Source organism: Thermobia domestica, chromosome 9 (assembly GCF_964235325.1).
Source record: "Thermobia domestica chromosome 9, izTheDome1.hap1.1, whole genome shotgun sequence".
NCBI classification, from domain to species: domain Eukaryota; kingdom Metazoa; phylum Arthropoda; class Insecta; order Zygentoma; family Lepismatidae; genus Thermobia; species Thermobia domestica.
Window position 1 is genome coordinate 181,724,062 of NC_137462.1, and position 15,196 is coordinate 181,739,257.

A 15,196-nucleotide genomic window follows, 5' to 3' on the forward strand; every position below is an offset into this window, starting at 1 on the left:
ATTTTTACTTAAATGACTCAGAATGAACGCCTGAATACTTGTCAGGATGCATTTGTAGTTCACAAACTATTCAATTCTGAAATTACAATCAAGAAATGATATGACACTTGATCTTCTATAATATTCTTTTGGATTATATACATTAATATTTTCCTTGTTACACTGGCGAGAAGAAATTAGTTTTTTTTTTTTTTTTTTTTTCAATATTGATTCAAATTGTAACGTCAATGCTTATGACTTCTTTAAAGCACAATTTGAATTCACTATCTACATTGAAATGCAAATAATTTATTGGCATTAAGTTATCGTTAACACATTGGTACATCTCCGTAAAATCAAAATAGGATGATACTTTCTAATTTCAACCGAATCATTCATAATAATATTATGAAATGAAGTCTGTGAGTTTTACGTCCCACGTTTATGCCGGTTAGACTAAAGGAGACGGTGATGATGAGTAATGAATGAAATGGTGGAATGAAGAAAGTGGGAGGAAACGGGAGAACCCCGAGAAAACCCACGCACACGGTGTTTGTCCACCACAAGGTTCACTTGGCGGGGGCTGGGATCGAACCCGGGACCCCTAGCACCAGAGGTGAACGCTCTACCACTGAGCCACCACGGCCCCTATAATAATATTATGTTTACAGTACATCAAGACAACTAATTTTTTTCATATAAGATCAAAACTTCAACACAGCTAGCGTCTATGATTCCAAAATATCAAATTTGACTATATACGATACTAAGTCGCTTTCAGTTTTTAAATTGAATATCAAAATAAGTAGATGAGTACAAGGAGTATATTTTATCGGAAGTTGTATTGATCAATAATTGACTAGTAATCAACACAAAAAGAAGTGAATAGCATGGCTTACTGTACTGTATATGTAAAATAGTAACTCTTTTTTTTTTTTAATATTTCGGGGAGGGTTTCGAACTCCCTTATATCTTCCGCTCATGTTAAGGTTCATCAGTGGAATAGAGTTACATTATTTAACTACTCTTTCCCGTTAAGATAACAGTTGGTCAATGGCCTCCTCATTTATCACATTAGAATTTAATTCTTGATAGTCACAAACAATATTAAGGAACTAAGGATAATCTACAAAAGATTTTATGATCCTATTGTTCAATTATTCACAGGCATTACAATTATATTAAAATGCGTCCACAAAGCAGATGAGTTACAAAAGAAAGAAATGTTAAAAATATAATGAGGATAACAATGAACAGACAGACCATGACTAGCAGATAAAGTAAAATAAATAAATAAAAATAAAGAGAAGTACAACTTAAGTTTAAATATGGTAAAGGCAGTACCGAGCATATGTTCGTTGAATTTGTATCAGGGTTTGAACCTGTAACTTTCTGCGTTAAACTAAGTCATATTATCTACTTGATCACAAAGATGATATAATGTAACATTATTTTGAGTTAATGGTTTGTTTGTTCAAACTTACTATATTTTGTACTATACAAAGTTAAAATCCCTTCGTTCATATTTCTTTTATAAATTAGAAGGTTGATATACATTTCTAAATGAAAAATGTATGATACATGCATATGGAAATAGGAATAAATAATTATTAAATTTTGAAATCTCATATAAGAAAGAAACAAGAAGTCACAAAAAAAAAAAAAAAAAAAACAAAACTGTACACAAATAATTCTATCGAAACTTTAAAAATATTATCAAAACATATTACACACTCATATAATTTATTTAGTTTAGCAGATAATTGCATAGAGTTGAGCTAAATTTTGAAATTCAAAGACCCAATTCCTTCCCTTACTAAGGGCACGAAAAACAATAATTTCATTGACTTTTCTGTTTTGCTTGTTACTTTACTTTTTTTAATAGATAATTACTCCTAAATTAAAAGCATTTATTCCAATGTTTCAACTAAATTTAAAATTTAGTGAAAAGGAATCCCACAATATGTACAATAATTTTGTATTTTTCAACTTCTGGATTTTGTTCATATCATTTTTGTTTGTTATACTCTGGTTAACATTATTAGATAAAATTATCCCTTTCTTTCAAAATAAGTTTCTTTTAGAACTAATTGATTAAATGTCTAATCAATAGTTTTATGTTATTAAAACGTGTAATTACGTATAGTATTAGTGTTAAACAGTTAGTGCTTATTTAATAAAAATATTATAGTTACTTTTAAAGAATATTAAATGACAATTACTTACATTGTAGTTGAGTGAGATTCCAAATGAAGAGCAATTAACAAATCGTAAAATCCTTGACGAAGAGGTCCTGACATGTATTCTGAACGAATAGCGTAGAGCAACTGCTTTTGGTCCACATGCTGACAAAGTGTATGAGCTGCACGGTAGTTAGACTGATAACATAATGCTGCATACAGTGTTAAAGTATGAGCATGGAACCTGCAAACAAAACCGTATTAAATTAGATAATTTCAAAATACAGTGCATTATATGATAATAATATTGTGTTAAATTCTTGCAACGTCTTATTGGTAATGCATTTGAAAGGTGTATTTAACACTAGATTACTATTGCATGTAAAATTGATGTTAGGCCGTCATGTTTTTGAACACATACCTCTCCCCATTAGTCCTCATATAGCCTCTTCTTTGATGCCATAATTTAATTTTAATACCTTGAATTAATTAATTATCACTCATTATAGGAGAAATTAGCTTGAATTTGAAAGATAGAAAATATCAAACTGGGTCGAAAACTGAACAAGGTCTATGGCTGGCCGTGGCAGTGCATTAAACAGTAACTTTACTATCATTACTCTTTCAAACTAATCACATATTCTCCCTTGTGAGGATCTCTACGCCTTAAATTGAACTCCATCGTGGCTAAGCGGTTAACGTACGCGCCTTTGGTGTGGGAGATCGATTTCCGGCGGGAGCTCATGTGGTTCGGATTCCATGTCTCATATGGCCTCGCTGCGGAAGGGGACGCTAAACTGAAATCAAATCAAATCAAATCTATGCCTTAAACCACATGGATTGTACTACAGCTGACATTTGTTGTACTTGAGTAAACCCAATAACTATTTGAATACTTTATATTTCAATTGGAATTGGAGACAACAACCTATGTAATATATAAGAAGACAGAAACCTACCAAAATTAGTGTAAGAAAAATTGCCTCATTTCTCACATAAACAAACATTTCACTCGTTGAGGTATTCATACGAATAGTCATTGGGTTCGTACAACAGCATTATGGTACAGCCAACATAATCTAAGATATACAGCATTAATTTCAGAAAAGAGAATATATGGGTGGTTTGAGAGGTCTGAGTAGTCATGGTTAACGTGCGGCACAGTCAATCTTAAGCCAGGGTTCGATTTGTGGCCCAGTCGCAAGTTTTCTATCATTCAAATCCAGTATACTTAAAATATTTTCATCAAATAATTCATTATTTTGATATTATTCAAATGAAAGCAACTATACAAACATATTATCATAAATGATCCTATTTGGTACGCCTTCACAAATAATGTGTTGCAATAATTAATTGCATGACATTCGATTCTTATCAGGAACATAATTAAGGGAAAAGCATCGTTAAATTAAATGAAAAATATTAATGATGGCGATAATCTGCTAGCATCAGACAGAGTTTCCGAACAGTGAAGAAAAAAGACTATGTTTGTCAGTTTCGAGGCCAAGCTATGAATTGGGGCAAAGTTGATTATTTAGAGATTCATTTGAGTTTGATCTATCATTTTATGATTGGTTCTTTTACGTCCGTTCGCGCCCTTTTTCATAATTATTTTAATCTTCAATTCTCTCTCTCTCTCTCTCTCTCTCTCTCCATATATATATATATATATATATATATATATATATATATATATCAGTGAACAAACTGGGAATACTGCCTCAGACCCATCAAACTAACATAAGCATATATCTTTCTTCTTCACTGTTAGGACATGATTGCTAGCAGGTCCTTTTTTAAACTTATCTCCCAATATTACAGTGCTTTTTCGTTGACAGTGTTTTCCGCTACAGGATGAAGTATTGAATTCGTAGTTTCAAAGTTATTTGTAATATTTACAAGTTGTAGTGGCGTATTATTTATGCAAGCACACCAAGGATGCATTTCATAAATTCTACAACTTCTATATGCAATTTTACAGGTTATAAATCAATGATGCTAGAATAATAGTACAAGGCATTTGTAAATACTAGTACTATCATCTATAATTTGATATAATTTCATGATATATGCAATTGTAAAATTTTTGAGTTTTATCTATTCTATAAATTGACAATACAAAACTAGTAGTGCATTTTATTAAACAATTATCAACTAAGATAATTTTTTCTTCTTAAAAAAATTGAAGTTATGGTGAAACGTAATTAATTGTATCAACTCAATTGGTATTGTGGACTTAATAAATAAACTTTATTTAATAATAATAATAATAATAATAATAATAATAATAATAATAATAATAATAATAATAATAATAATAATAATAATAATAATAATAATAATAATAATAATAATAATAATAAACTTACGACAAAAATCTATCCATTTCAATCAGCTCTAAAATGTCCATACATCTATCTTCTTCTGGAATGTGTAATGCCAACATAGACACTGGATCCTCACAAAGCATACTCCATCCTCTGATATCGGACAATTTCAATGCATGTACTTGCAGATATTCATTTGGAACTCTAGCCCACTGATGAGGCTTAAGGCACTGGACCCTCAATCTGGGCGGGAACTATAAACAAAATAAATAAAAATAAAGAATGGAACTTTAACATAATTAAACAGTATAATTGTCATCAGGGGTGGACTGGCCATCAGAGCAATCGAAGAAATGCCTGGTGTGCTCTCCTTTTTACAACGCCCCAAAATCCTACTTAATAACGGAAAAATGAATAAATTTCCCTAAAATATATATTTGCATTATTTTTCTGTAATAATACTCAAAATAATTCAATTAATAAAATAATACACACAGTAATTTCCCTAGTTGTGAATTGTTGATGGTATTAACTTTTTAAGCCGCGGTAAGATTGGCTAACTTTAAGTTACAACTACTTTCCCAGGGCGCCGTGACTGTCTTCTGTAATGCCAGAAACTTTTGTAGTAATATAAGTGCCAGTGGCTTTGAAGGCAATGGTGTAGTACTATAGGTTTTGGTAGGTATACGCTCGATCGTTTTCAAAAATATACCGTATATCCATTGAAAGAGGAACTAAAGCACGTTATTTTGTTCCCCCTCCCATCAATAATTATTCTTCTCAATTTTGTCAATGCTTATAATTTTTATGAATATATAATAATAATATATAAATCAAATTTTCGATAATCGAATTCTAATAGGGCTCAAAAGTTGCGTAATCGCACGTTAATCAATTGAAAAATAACGAAACAAATCACACTTCGGATCTTCAGTTCGCGCACATGGCCTAAAGTTTGAAAAAGTGACCCAGAAAACACCAAAATTAAACTTTACCCAAAAGAATCAGATTTTTGAGTATCGAATTCTAATAGGGCTCAAAAGTTGAGTATTTGCATGCTAATTAATGGAAAAATAACGAAAGAAATCACACTTTGGATCTTCAGTCCGCGCAAACGGCCTAAAGTTTGAAAAAATGACAGAAATCACCAAAATTTACCTTTATGAGAAAAAATCAATTTTTTAAGTATCGAATTCTAAATGGGCTCAAGAGTTGCGTATTTGCGTGCTAATCAATGGAAAAATAACGAAAATATCACACATTGGATCTTCGGTTCGCGCAAACGGCCTAATTTTTAAAAAAAAATGACAAAAAACACCTTTACGCAAGGAATATACACATTACTTTTTTTCATTTCTTTAGCGCCTAAGTACTCTACTTTAGTTGTGCGAAGGCATTCTTGTTAATAATTCGTTAATGTGAGTGATATTATACATTTATTTTTATTTTCATAATGATTTTGCAGCTCTTCGCCCATTTGTCAATGTTTTCTTCTGTTTTTCATGAAATGGCCCAGAATTCCCTACAAGGACGTGGCTGCAATTCGAGTTCCACTCACATGCTACTTAACTCTTGTACCAATTAGGGTGTGCTAAATTATGTTGATTTAGTCAAGGATGTTGTCTTAAATTCAGATTTTTTAATCAAATTTTGGCATTTTGAGTCTATGTCTGTTTTTTGTCTGTACACTTTTCCTGCAGACTTCGTAACAAGTTTGACACCTTTCGACTTCCTGAGTATCGCATGGAAAATTTAAGAAGTCAAACTCATGAGCAGATTTGTCATGCATAAGTGATAAGATAGTTTGTGTTGTCAAGCTTTCTAGCACTGGAGGGGGTGATTGCTTAGATTTTCTCCAATCTTATCAGCTCACTGTAGTTCGTGGCATCAAAATTTATTGAAGTTGCCATAAAAGTTCTAACAGAGCAATTCAGACAGGGCAGTGTGCTCTAGATGTGGCTATAATAGTTCCTGGACCTCTTAGTTACTTCCGATGGCTGACATGTGCAAACCTGGTCTTACGGTTGTACGTTTCTCAAACAAATTCTACAAACGAACTCAAAGTGCTTGTAAACTACATTATAAAGACATATGTTCCTATCTGGTTCGACATGAAGAGATATCAGTCAGTGAAATATGGACCTAAACATATTTTGAAGATAGTTCAAACAATTGGACATTTGCCAAACAACATTAAAAGAATTCTCGATCCTATGATTTAGAGATAGGCGTTCTTCTGTCATCCAAAAAACCTATTGTTAGCTATGACAGTCTATGAGAGACAACACGCACGAGAGTTCTGTTACGGGAGAGTGCTAGAGGCAAGAAATCAAGATCCGAAGTTGAAATCTGTTAGAACTTTGTAGCAACTTCAATAAAGTTTGATGCAATGCACTACAGTGAGCTGATAGAGTGGAAAAAATGTAAGCAGTCGGCCTCCTCCAGTGCTCGAAAGCTTGACAACAGACACTATCTTATCACTTATGCATGACAAATCTGCTCATGAGTTTGACTTCTTAAATGTTCCATGTCATACTCAGGAAGTTGAAAGATGTGTCAAACTTGTCACAGAGTCTGCAGGAAAAGTGTACGGACAAGAAAACAGAGATGGCTACATTAGAGCAAATTTCTTCTCGAGACTCACAACGCCAAAATTTGTTTAAAAATCTGAATTTAACCGCTTAACGGTCGAATTTATTTTCAACGTCCCAAAAAGGTCATATTATTTTATTTCACATTTTAAATCTATCATAAATGCGTGCTAACACAATCTATTTTAATTATCATTCAGAACCAAATTTCGAAAGTTATAACCCCTCAAAATACTACTTCTGGATTATCCAGAGTTTTTTCGGGCACAATTGAAAATAAAATAATTGTAAGATTAAATGAATTTGCGTGCTGAAAAAATATGTTTTATTTAAACAAAAGCTTTATCTGCTAAGTCCTGAACAGAATCATGGCAAAATTTCTATCGTGTTATAAGTTGAGACTATTTAAAACGTGAAAACATTCAATCGGGATTATCCCGAAATATTTCGGGCACTGCAGGAGTAATACACTGCCGCCTGGTGTAAAAGTCAATAAACCAAAACAAAAGACGGTTAATTTGCTTGTTAAGATTTGCTGCCTGCACCTTTTCTTCTCACAACGAAACATTTCGCTTAAATACAGATTCGAACGGAAAAATATAGTTTCAACGTAATAACTCGGGATAATCAAGATTTATATATTACCCTTGAACGTAATAATTCGGGTAAAACCGTTAAGCGGTTAAGACAACGTACTTGACTAAATCAACATAATTTGGCACACTCTAATTGGTATGAGAGTTTAATAGAATGTGTGTGGAACTCGGATTGTAGCTTCGTCCTTGTAGGGAGTTCTGGGCCATTTCATGAAAAAGAAAGAAAACGTTGCCAAATGGACGAAGAGCTGCAAAATCATTATGAAAATAAAATGTATAAAATCACTCACATTAAAGAATTATTAATAAGCATGCCCTTACACAACTAAAATAAAGTACTTAGACGCTAAAGAAATGAAAAAAAAAAGTAATGTGTATATTCCTTGCGTAAAGGTAAATTTTGGTGTTTCTTGTCATTTTTTTAAAAAAAATAGGCCGTTTGCGCAAACCGAAGATCCAAAGTGTGATTTTTTTCGTTATTTATTCATTGATTAACACGCTAATACGCAACCTTTGAGCCCATTTAGAATTCAATATTCAAAAATTTGATTTTTTCGCATAAAGGTAATTTTGGTGATTTCTGCCATTTTTTTTTTTCAAATTTCAGGCCATTTGCGCGAACTGAAGATCCGAAGTGTGATCTCTTTCGTTAGTTTTACATTAATTAGCATGCAAATAAGAAACTTTTGAGCCCTATTAGAATTAGATACTCAAAAATCTAATTCTTTCGCGTAAAGTTTAATTTTGGTGTTTTTTTGGTACTTTTTTCAAACTTTAGGCCGTTTGCGCGAACTGAAGATCCGAGGTGTGATTTTCTTGTTATTTTTCCATTGATTAGCATGCGAATACGCAACTTTTGAACCCTATTAGAATTCGATACTCGAAAATTTGATTTTTTCGCTCCACCTTAATATATATCAAACTAACTTATATACGTTGTTCCTTCATGGCTGGCTAATACGCGTGTCTTCTGTATCCATGATTTTGAGTTTGATTGCCGTTCGATTCGAGTTCGATATAGTTTCGAATACAAACATGAGTAGTGGTTTAGATCGCATTTTATGCAATAGATCCCGTCTCATATAGTCTCAGTGGTGAAAAGCGATGCCAAGCAAACTGATAAATCTATGTCCGAAGCATAAATTTCTTGAACATTTCCTACAGCATAATTCCTGAGTAGCATAAGTATTTACAGTGTTATAATTGAAAACTATAAATTTAAAAATTGAAATTGCATAGTTAATGGAAAAATACTTAAGCTGAATTTGCACGATTACGCTCACAGGGCACATTCCTGCCAGTGATTATGTTGAGATTTTAGGAGTGCAATACCTGGACACTGATTACTTTTCCTTCTTCTTAAGTGTTTGAATAATTCATAGAAACTGTGTGTTATAAAAATAAAATAACAATAGATTTACTACTATTGTATTTAATTAATTCAGAGTACTAATAATTTACATTTTATTTTGTTCTTTGAGAATTTTGATTTTATTTTTTACAAAGATTTGTAAATAACTATGGCTATCTGTACCTGAGGATTGACATGTTTTTCAGAGTTCATTAAAACAGCAGCTGACAAAGGCAATGTGGTACTGGTTCTGCCAAGCTCTATTTGCAACACTTCTTTACTCGTAGCCTCAACAAAAATAGCAGGGAATAGTTTTGTTTCAGGCTCCATCTGAAAGAAAAAATTCTCCACTTTATTTAAAACATCTTATAGTAAATAATTTTACAATAAATTTATCTTTATATATGAAGAAATTCATGTTAGTACGTTCGGTTTTCTATGCAACATTTTGACGCAATAGTCATATTTGATTTATATATTAAACCAAAATTTAGGTGGATCCTTTTTCTATTTCACTACACATTCTACAAATTATTCTTTAGATGTATTTATTAATATATTCGTTTATTTTGACACTAAGTGTTTAAAAAGTGAAACATTTTCTTAGATGCTTTCTTGAATATTTTTACTTATTTAATGTCCAAACTTCTTTACAACCCATTCAGAAGATTATTTTGATAACGATGAATTAAAAACCATACTTACATTGAACTACCTTGTTTTTCATGTTGACTGCACTAAAGATTGAGCAGATTTGATTCAGACAGAAAACTTTCTAAAGAGGAGCGAAGTTGCTTCTGACCAAAGTAGCATTTTTTAATTAAAAATGTGTTTACTTATAGAGTTTTGTTCCGATTGTCGGTGATTGGCAAGTTTTATTCTATTTGAATATTCAAAGCTAAAAGTGATGTAGTTTTCGTGCTCGAAACATGTGAATTGGGATATTTTCATGGACAGCATAGCTTTATGAAAAAGTTATTCTAATCGAAAACAGATTAGCTGTATTGTTATGCGGTCACTTTAAAATTAAAGTATTTTTTAAAAAAATAAACAGTGCAATCATAAAGTGTTACTAATATAGTTATATTGCCTCTATCTCCGTGCACTGCTATTTTTGCTATACAATTATTAGTTTCTTACTTTAAGAATATGTTTTTGTTTTGATATTTATTTATGTATTCTATAATATAAAGAAAAATTATATAAGACGTACCTTATACTTATGTTTTGTCTCTTTGCCCTCACATGTAAAACTTATATAACCAGTGGCTGTATCGACAAAGCATCCAATAAACATTCCTTGTGATGCTCCTTTACCTGAAGAATCTTGTGTTACTTCATTGTACAGTTCATCTGCTCGAATCATGTAACAGCTCTGACGTTCAACACTACAAAATGTAAGAATTTAATGAAAACTTAAAAGCATAGAACAACAATTACATTATTATATTCAAATTGATAGTTTGAAATGGTTATTTTGATGATGATTTCTTTAGTAAAATTAGTTAAATACCATCAACAGAATTTAAACTTGGTTTTGTTGCATCATAATCCCAAGTAACCAAAATAATCTGTCCAACGTTTCTTTCTGATTGAATTGATTTTTCGGAAGTAAAACAATTTTGGGACACAAGCATATTATGGTAGTCAAAACCGTTGATTTCAACCAACGAAATTTTAGTTTTAATTCAACCACAATCTGTGGTTGCTAATTTCGTTGAAATCAACCAACCAGTATTCATTGTATTGTACGACCAATGCTCATTTTTTGTGGTTAAGTTGAAACTGGTTGCCAATTTGAAGTTTGGTTGGTTGAGTACTACTGCGGTAAAGCGAACATCATCAACGTATTAACAACTGTTGAAAAATGACAATTCCACCAAATGAGTAATTGGCTAAAACTCATTTGGTTACTTGCAATTTTTTTATGCTGAAGATTTCAGCTATAAATTAATTAGTAATTTTTGTAATTTATTACTAAATAATGTTTGACTGTTAATTGAGGCTTTCTTTCTCCGATTCTCATTCAGTTTTTAAAGTTTTTGTTAATAACGGAGAGAAAATTTACATAGTGGTAACATACTTTAGAGTAATCCATTTTCTACATACGAAAAATACATTTTCTAAGACGTCTAAAACAATAGAGAAATTTTAATGCTATTGTTTAAAACCAGATTTTACTGCTACAACCAGAATGTGGAAAATAATCATTAGTTTGTTTAATAGCATTTCACAAATAAAAAGTTACTTATATTTTATTGCCTATGTTATTAATAAAGCTTAACAAATTAGAATAATATTTAATTACATTCATCAAGACGAAATTAATACTTACTTCTCCTTAATTCTGTCTAGATCGTCAAATATGGTGACGGAAGCTTTTCTGACTTTGCTATGGTTGAACTCCTTATCATGAAGATGATACTGTGTAGTCACCCAACCTACGTAGGTATGAGTAGGATCCTGACCAGGAAATATCCTAATTCCGTAGAAGTATTCATTGATCAATTTCAAACATTCGGCGTCGAAGATTTCGTCCCCAGACGACTCCACACCACCTGCTGACAATGGTTTGCCTTGTCTCTCAGGTATCTGAGGTGGTACTATTTTTAGGTCGCTCTAGAGTAAAGGAAAACATTATAAATTAATGGAATTCAGAAGAAAATTAGTCTTACAGGGAGATTTATACGTTTCATTTCAAATGGAATTGATCACACGAACAATGCAATTAATGTATCTAGAATATGACAATAATAGGAGCCGTAGCTTTATTCTCGGGCGGCATCATTTTTGAACCGAGAAAAGTGTGTTTCGAATATGAGAAAGAGAAAGACATATGGATTAACATATTTATTTTCTATGTTGTTCGGCTTTTGCTTTTAGAATGTTGTTAGTGTGATAAATTAAGGCATGAAATCAGTGGCGTACGCAAGGAGGGGATTCCGGGTTTTAATTCCCCTTGAACAAGAATTGTAAAAAAGTAAAAATTTCATATTAAGATATATATATATATATAGATAGATAGATAAAAAAGCTGAAACGATATGAAGTTGGAAGCTTAAACTTCCTCTTAATAAAATTCTGCGTACGCTACTGCATGAAATAAAAAAAAATTACATTGGAGCACACAAAGAATTAGTAATGTTAACACAAAATACAGTACATGATCACGAATAAAAGGAATCTATTTGAAGGTAGGGAGCTTTATAAGATGATATTACATTTGATACGTTACACAGAACATAAAATAAAGTAGTAAAACACTATAAACTATAAGATAGTATACAGGGCGTTTCAGGCGAATTTATAGTAGTAGTAGTATTATATTAAGAAGGAAGTAATCGAGAAATGAATGAAGTAATCGATGTGTACATTACACCAAGTACATCTCACCAAGTGCAATTTCAATTAATTATATACAAAGAGTGAAAAAAGCACACGATCGGACTAAGAATCGAAGTTGAGTCTTTAGCTTACTATGCCTACGGTTCAAGGACTACGCTACCAAATCCGCTCTCTGTACAGCCATATATTCTATTATTCATGAAGTCGGTGCTTAGCTACTTAGACCACAACTTCTGTCGTGTTTGGCCAATTTAGTGTCCATATTCTTGGTTGAATTGCTGACACCTCTTATGGTTGAATTATATCATACATGATAAATAGAACAAATAATCGACTTTACATGTAAATATTAACATTAACCATTCTAAGTAAAAATGTTCCCATATATCCTAATTCCATGAAATTTCGAAATACAGAAAATTAAATTTGATTATTATTATTACGGTTATTTAACACAGAAGTAAAAATTCTTTATAAAGAGATAACTGAGTGATGCAAAATACATAAATCAAAAGATTTCGATTCTCCAACAAAACTCTGCAAACAGGACTGTAAGAAATAAATGTTCATATTATTTATCTCTAGAGTCATAATTTAATTATTATAAGTATATTTGGTTGCGAAATAATCTTACAGGATCACTTATATAAAATTTCTTCAAAGAAAACTTCCATAACTACTTGAGGTTTTATAATTATTACTAAAGGTATTGATTGAAGCCTATAAATACATTTATTTCATTGTCTATAAATACATTGTAGGCTTCATGCTTCTAATGACAGAAGAATAATATAATTATGACACTCTTGCCATACTACAACTTTGCATAGAAAGGAACAATACAAAAAGAACTCTATGAGCTAAAACAGCATTATTTTACTCTAAACAGATACGTCTCTGTTGCGTCTATAAAAATTCTACTCCATAAAACAAACTTTTATTCGAAATATTTTACAGCAGGCACTATATGGCTATAAAATTTAATCATAATACAATTGAAAACTCACCAACCACTTCCCTATTTAAAAAGAAACTAAAATAACATTTTCTTGAGGCAAACTTCTGTAATCAGTGTCACCTAAGTTGCTCCTCTATGTATTTTCTTGCTGTTTTTTAAGACGTATCTATTTTTATTTAATTATTTTTATTATAGTTACAATGTTTATTCTATATATTTTGTATATTTTAACTTGTATTTGCTATTCTCTTATGAATGTATTAAATGGTTAAGTGCAAGACAAAACGAAGTGCCTTAACTTCGCCAATTAAAATAAATAATTTACTGGATAAGTGCATAACGATACTTTGAATACTACTTACAGATCGCGTTTATTTACATCAATGGAACTTAGCTTATTTTTGTATACTTTAATGGAGTTGAAAGTGAATTCCATCAAATTGCAGCCAAATAAATTAAACAACTGATGCTCTTCAACGGTACCAACTTTTATTAGATTAGGTATGACAAACTCTCTATGAAAAACTGGTTTAGTCGGTATGTCGATAATCAATCTTCGTTCATTCTCTTATTTGCTCATAAAGAGGGAAGCGTTACCACAAATTGGCATAAAAAATAGATAGTGGACTCGAAAGAAAATTGTAGGATACGAGCATCACGACGGAGCCCCCGGACGTTAGTAACACATCAAATGACTTAGTATGCAAATAGAGATGTCCTAATTAATACTAAATCACCTATTTGTAATTCGTATAATCCAAATAACCAACACTACGAATGAATCCTCTTATAACAAATAGCCTTTTATGCATAAATATTGAAATATCTGATTCAATTGATAAATCTAAACACATACTCGGAATTAACCGACACTATCGCCTTCTAAAATATTCACGATTATGTCCTGAAACACCCTGTAAAAATGAAAAGGTATTTAATAAAAGTCAAACGAAGCTTACACAAATATTTTAAATTTAACATTGACGAAAATTATACACTTAAGATAATGATGAAATGAATGACAATTATAAACGGAACAAACACCAATTTTGCACAATTTACTACAGACCAGGGCGTGACAATTGCAGGACAATAAACATTAATAGAATCACTCCCAATATTATTATGATCAAATATAATTTAGAGAAAGATTTTATTCTGAGACAATACGGTACATTCAAATGGTCATAGAATTGATTACTGTACATGTAGTTTTTGTTTATTCAAAGATTAAAGTTCAACTTCTTGAAATGTCTCCAAAATTACACGCATAGACAATACGCGCGTTATGCAAAGAAAGTGTATAATCTCATACTAGACAACATTGTGTTCTTGAATTTTCTAGTAGATTTCCTATTTCTTCATGCTATCTCATTATATCGCTTCTTTCATCATCCTTCTTTTAACATTTATCATCCGGTTTCTTTAATTAGCAGGACATAACCATAGGGGTTAAACAAAATATGATTTCTTTTAAGTTTTATATTTATGTTTGCTAATAACGATCAAAAACAGATCGGTCATATAAAATACAACTTTAGTCTTGAGTCTAATATTCTCTAGTAGTATTTATTCTTTAGTTTTGCAGGCAATTATTTAACATTCCTTAATAAGACTTTCAACAGCATTAACAAATGCTGCAACAGGTATTAACAAATGAAAAATTCGTACTTAACGAAATAAGTAGAAAAAGGAGAGAAACGGTCAAGAAGGAATTTATAACGGGTGAAAGTGAAAAAAAATGTTGTCTTGTAATTACAATTATGTGCTGGTTGATTAGATTTGAAATCATGACTACTTGAAATGTTATGATTGACAACTTATAATTAATATAAATAATTATTTCTTGTGGAAAGTTTGAACAGT

The 15,196-nt window shown here is 31.3% G+C and overlaps 1 protein-coding gene across 7 annotated transcripts in view; it reads right to left on the reverse strand.

Annotated features, from left to right (window-relative positions):
• The window catches only part of RyR (Ryanodine receptor), a 395,937-nt gene that overhangs the window by 138,168 nt on the left and 242,573 nt on the right, over window positions 1-15,196 (reverse strand). For all 7 annotated transcript variants that reach the window (XM_081725586.1, XM_081725584.1, XM_081725582.1 and 4 more), the window contains exons 33-37: window positions 11,363-11,646; window positions 10,241-10,415; window positions 9,211-9,357; window positions 4,532-4,743; window positions 2,206-2,403 (exon numbers count right to left, since the gene is read on the reverse strand). In XM_081725586.1, coding sequence (XP_081581712.1) covers window positions 2,206-2,403; window positions 4,532-4,743; window positions 9,211-9,357; window positions 10,241-10,415; window positions 11,363-11,646 — 1,016 coding nt within the window. The remainder of the gene's footprint in view (window positions 1-2,205; window positions 2,404-4,531; window positions 4,744-9,210; window positions 9,358-10,240; window positions 10,416-11,362; window positions 11,647-15,196) is intronic.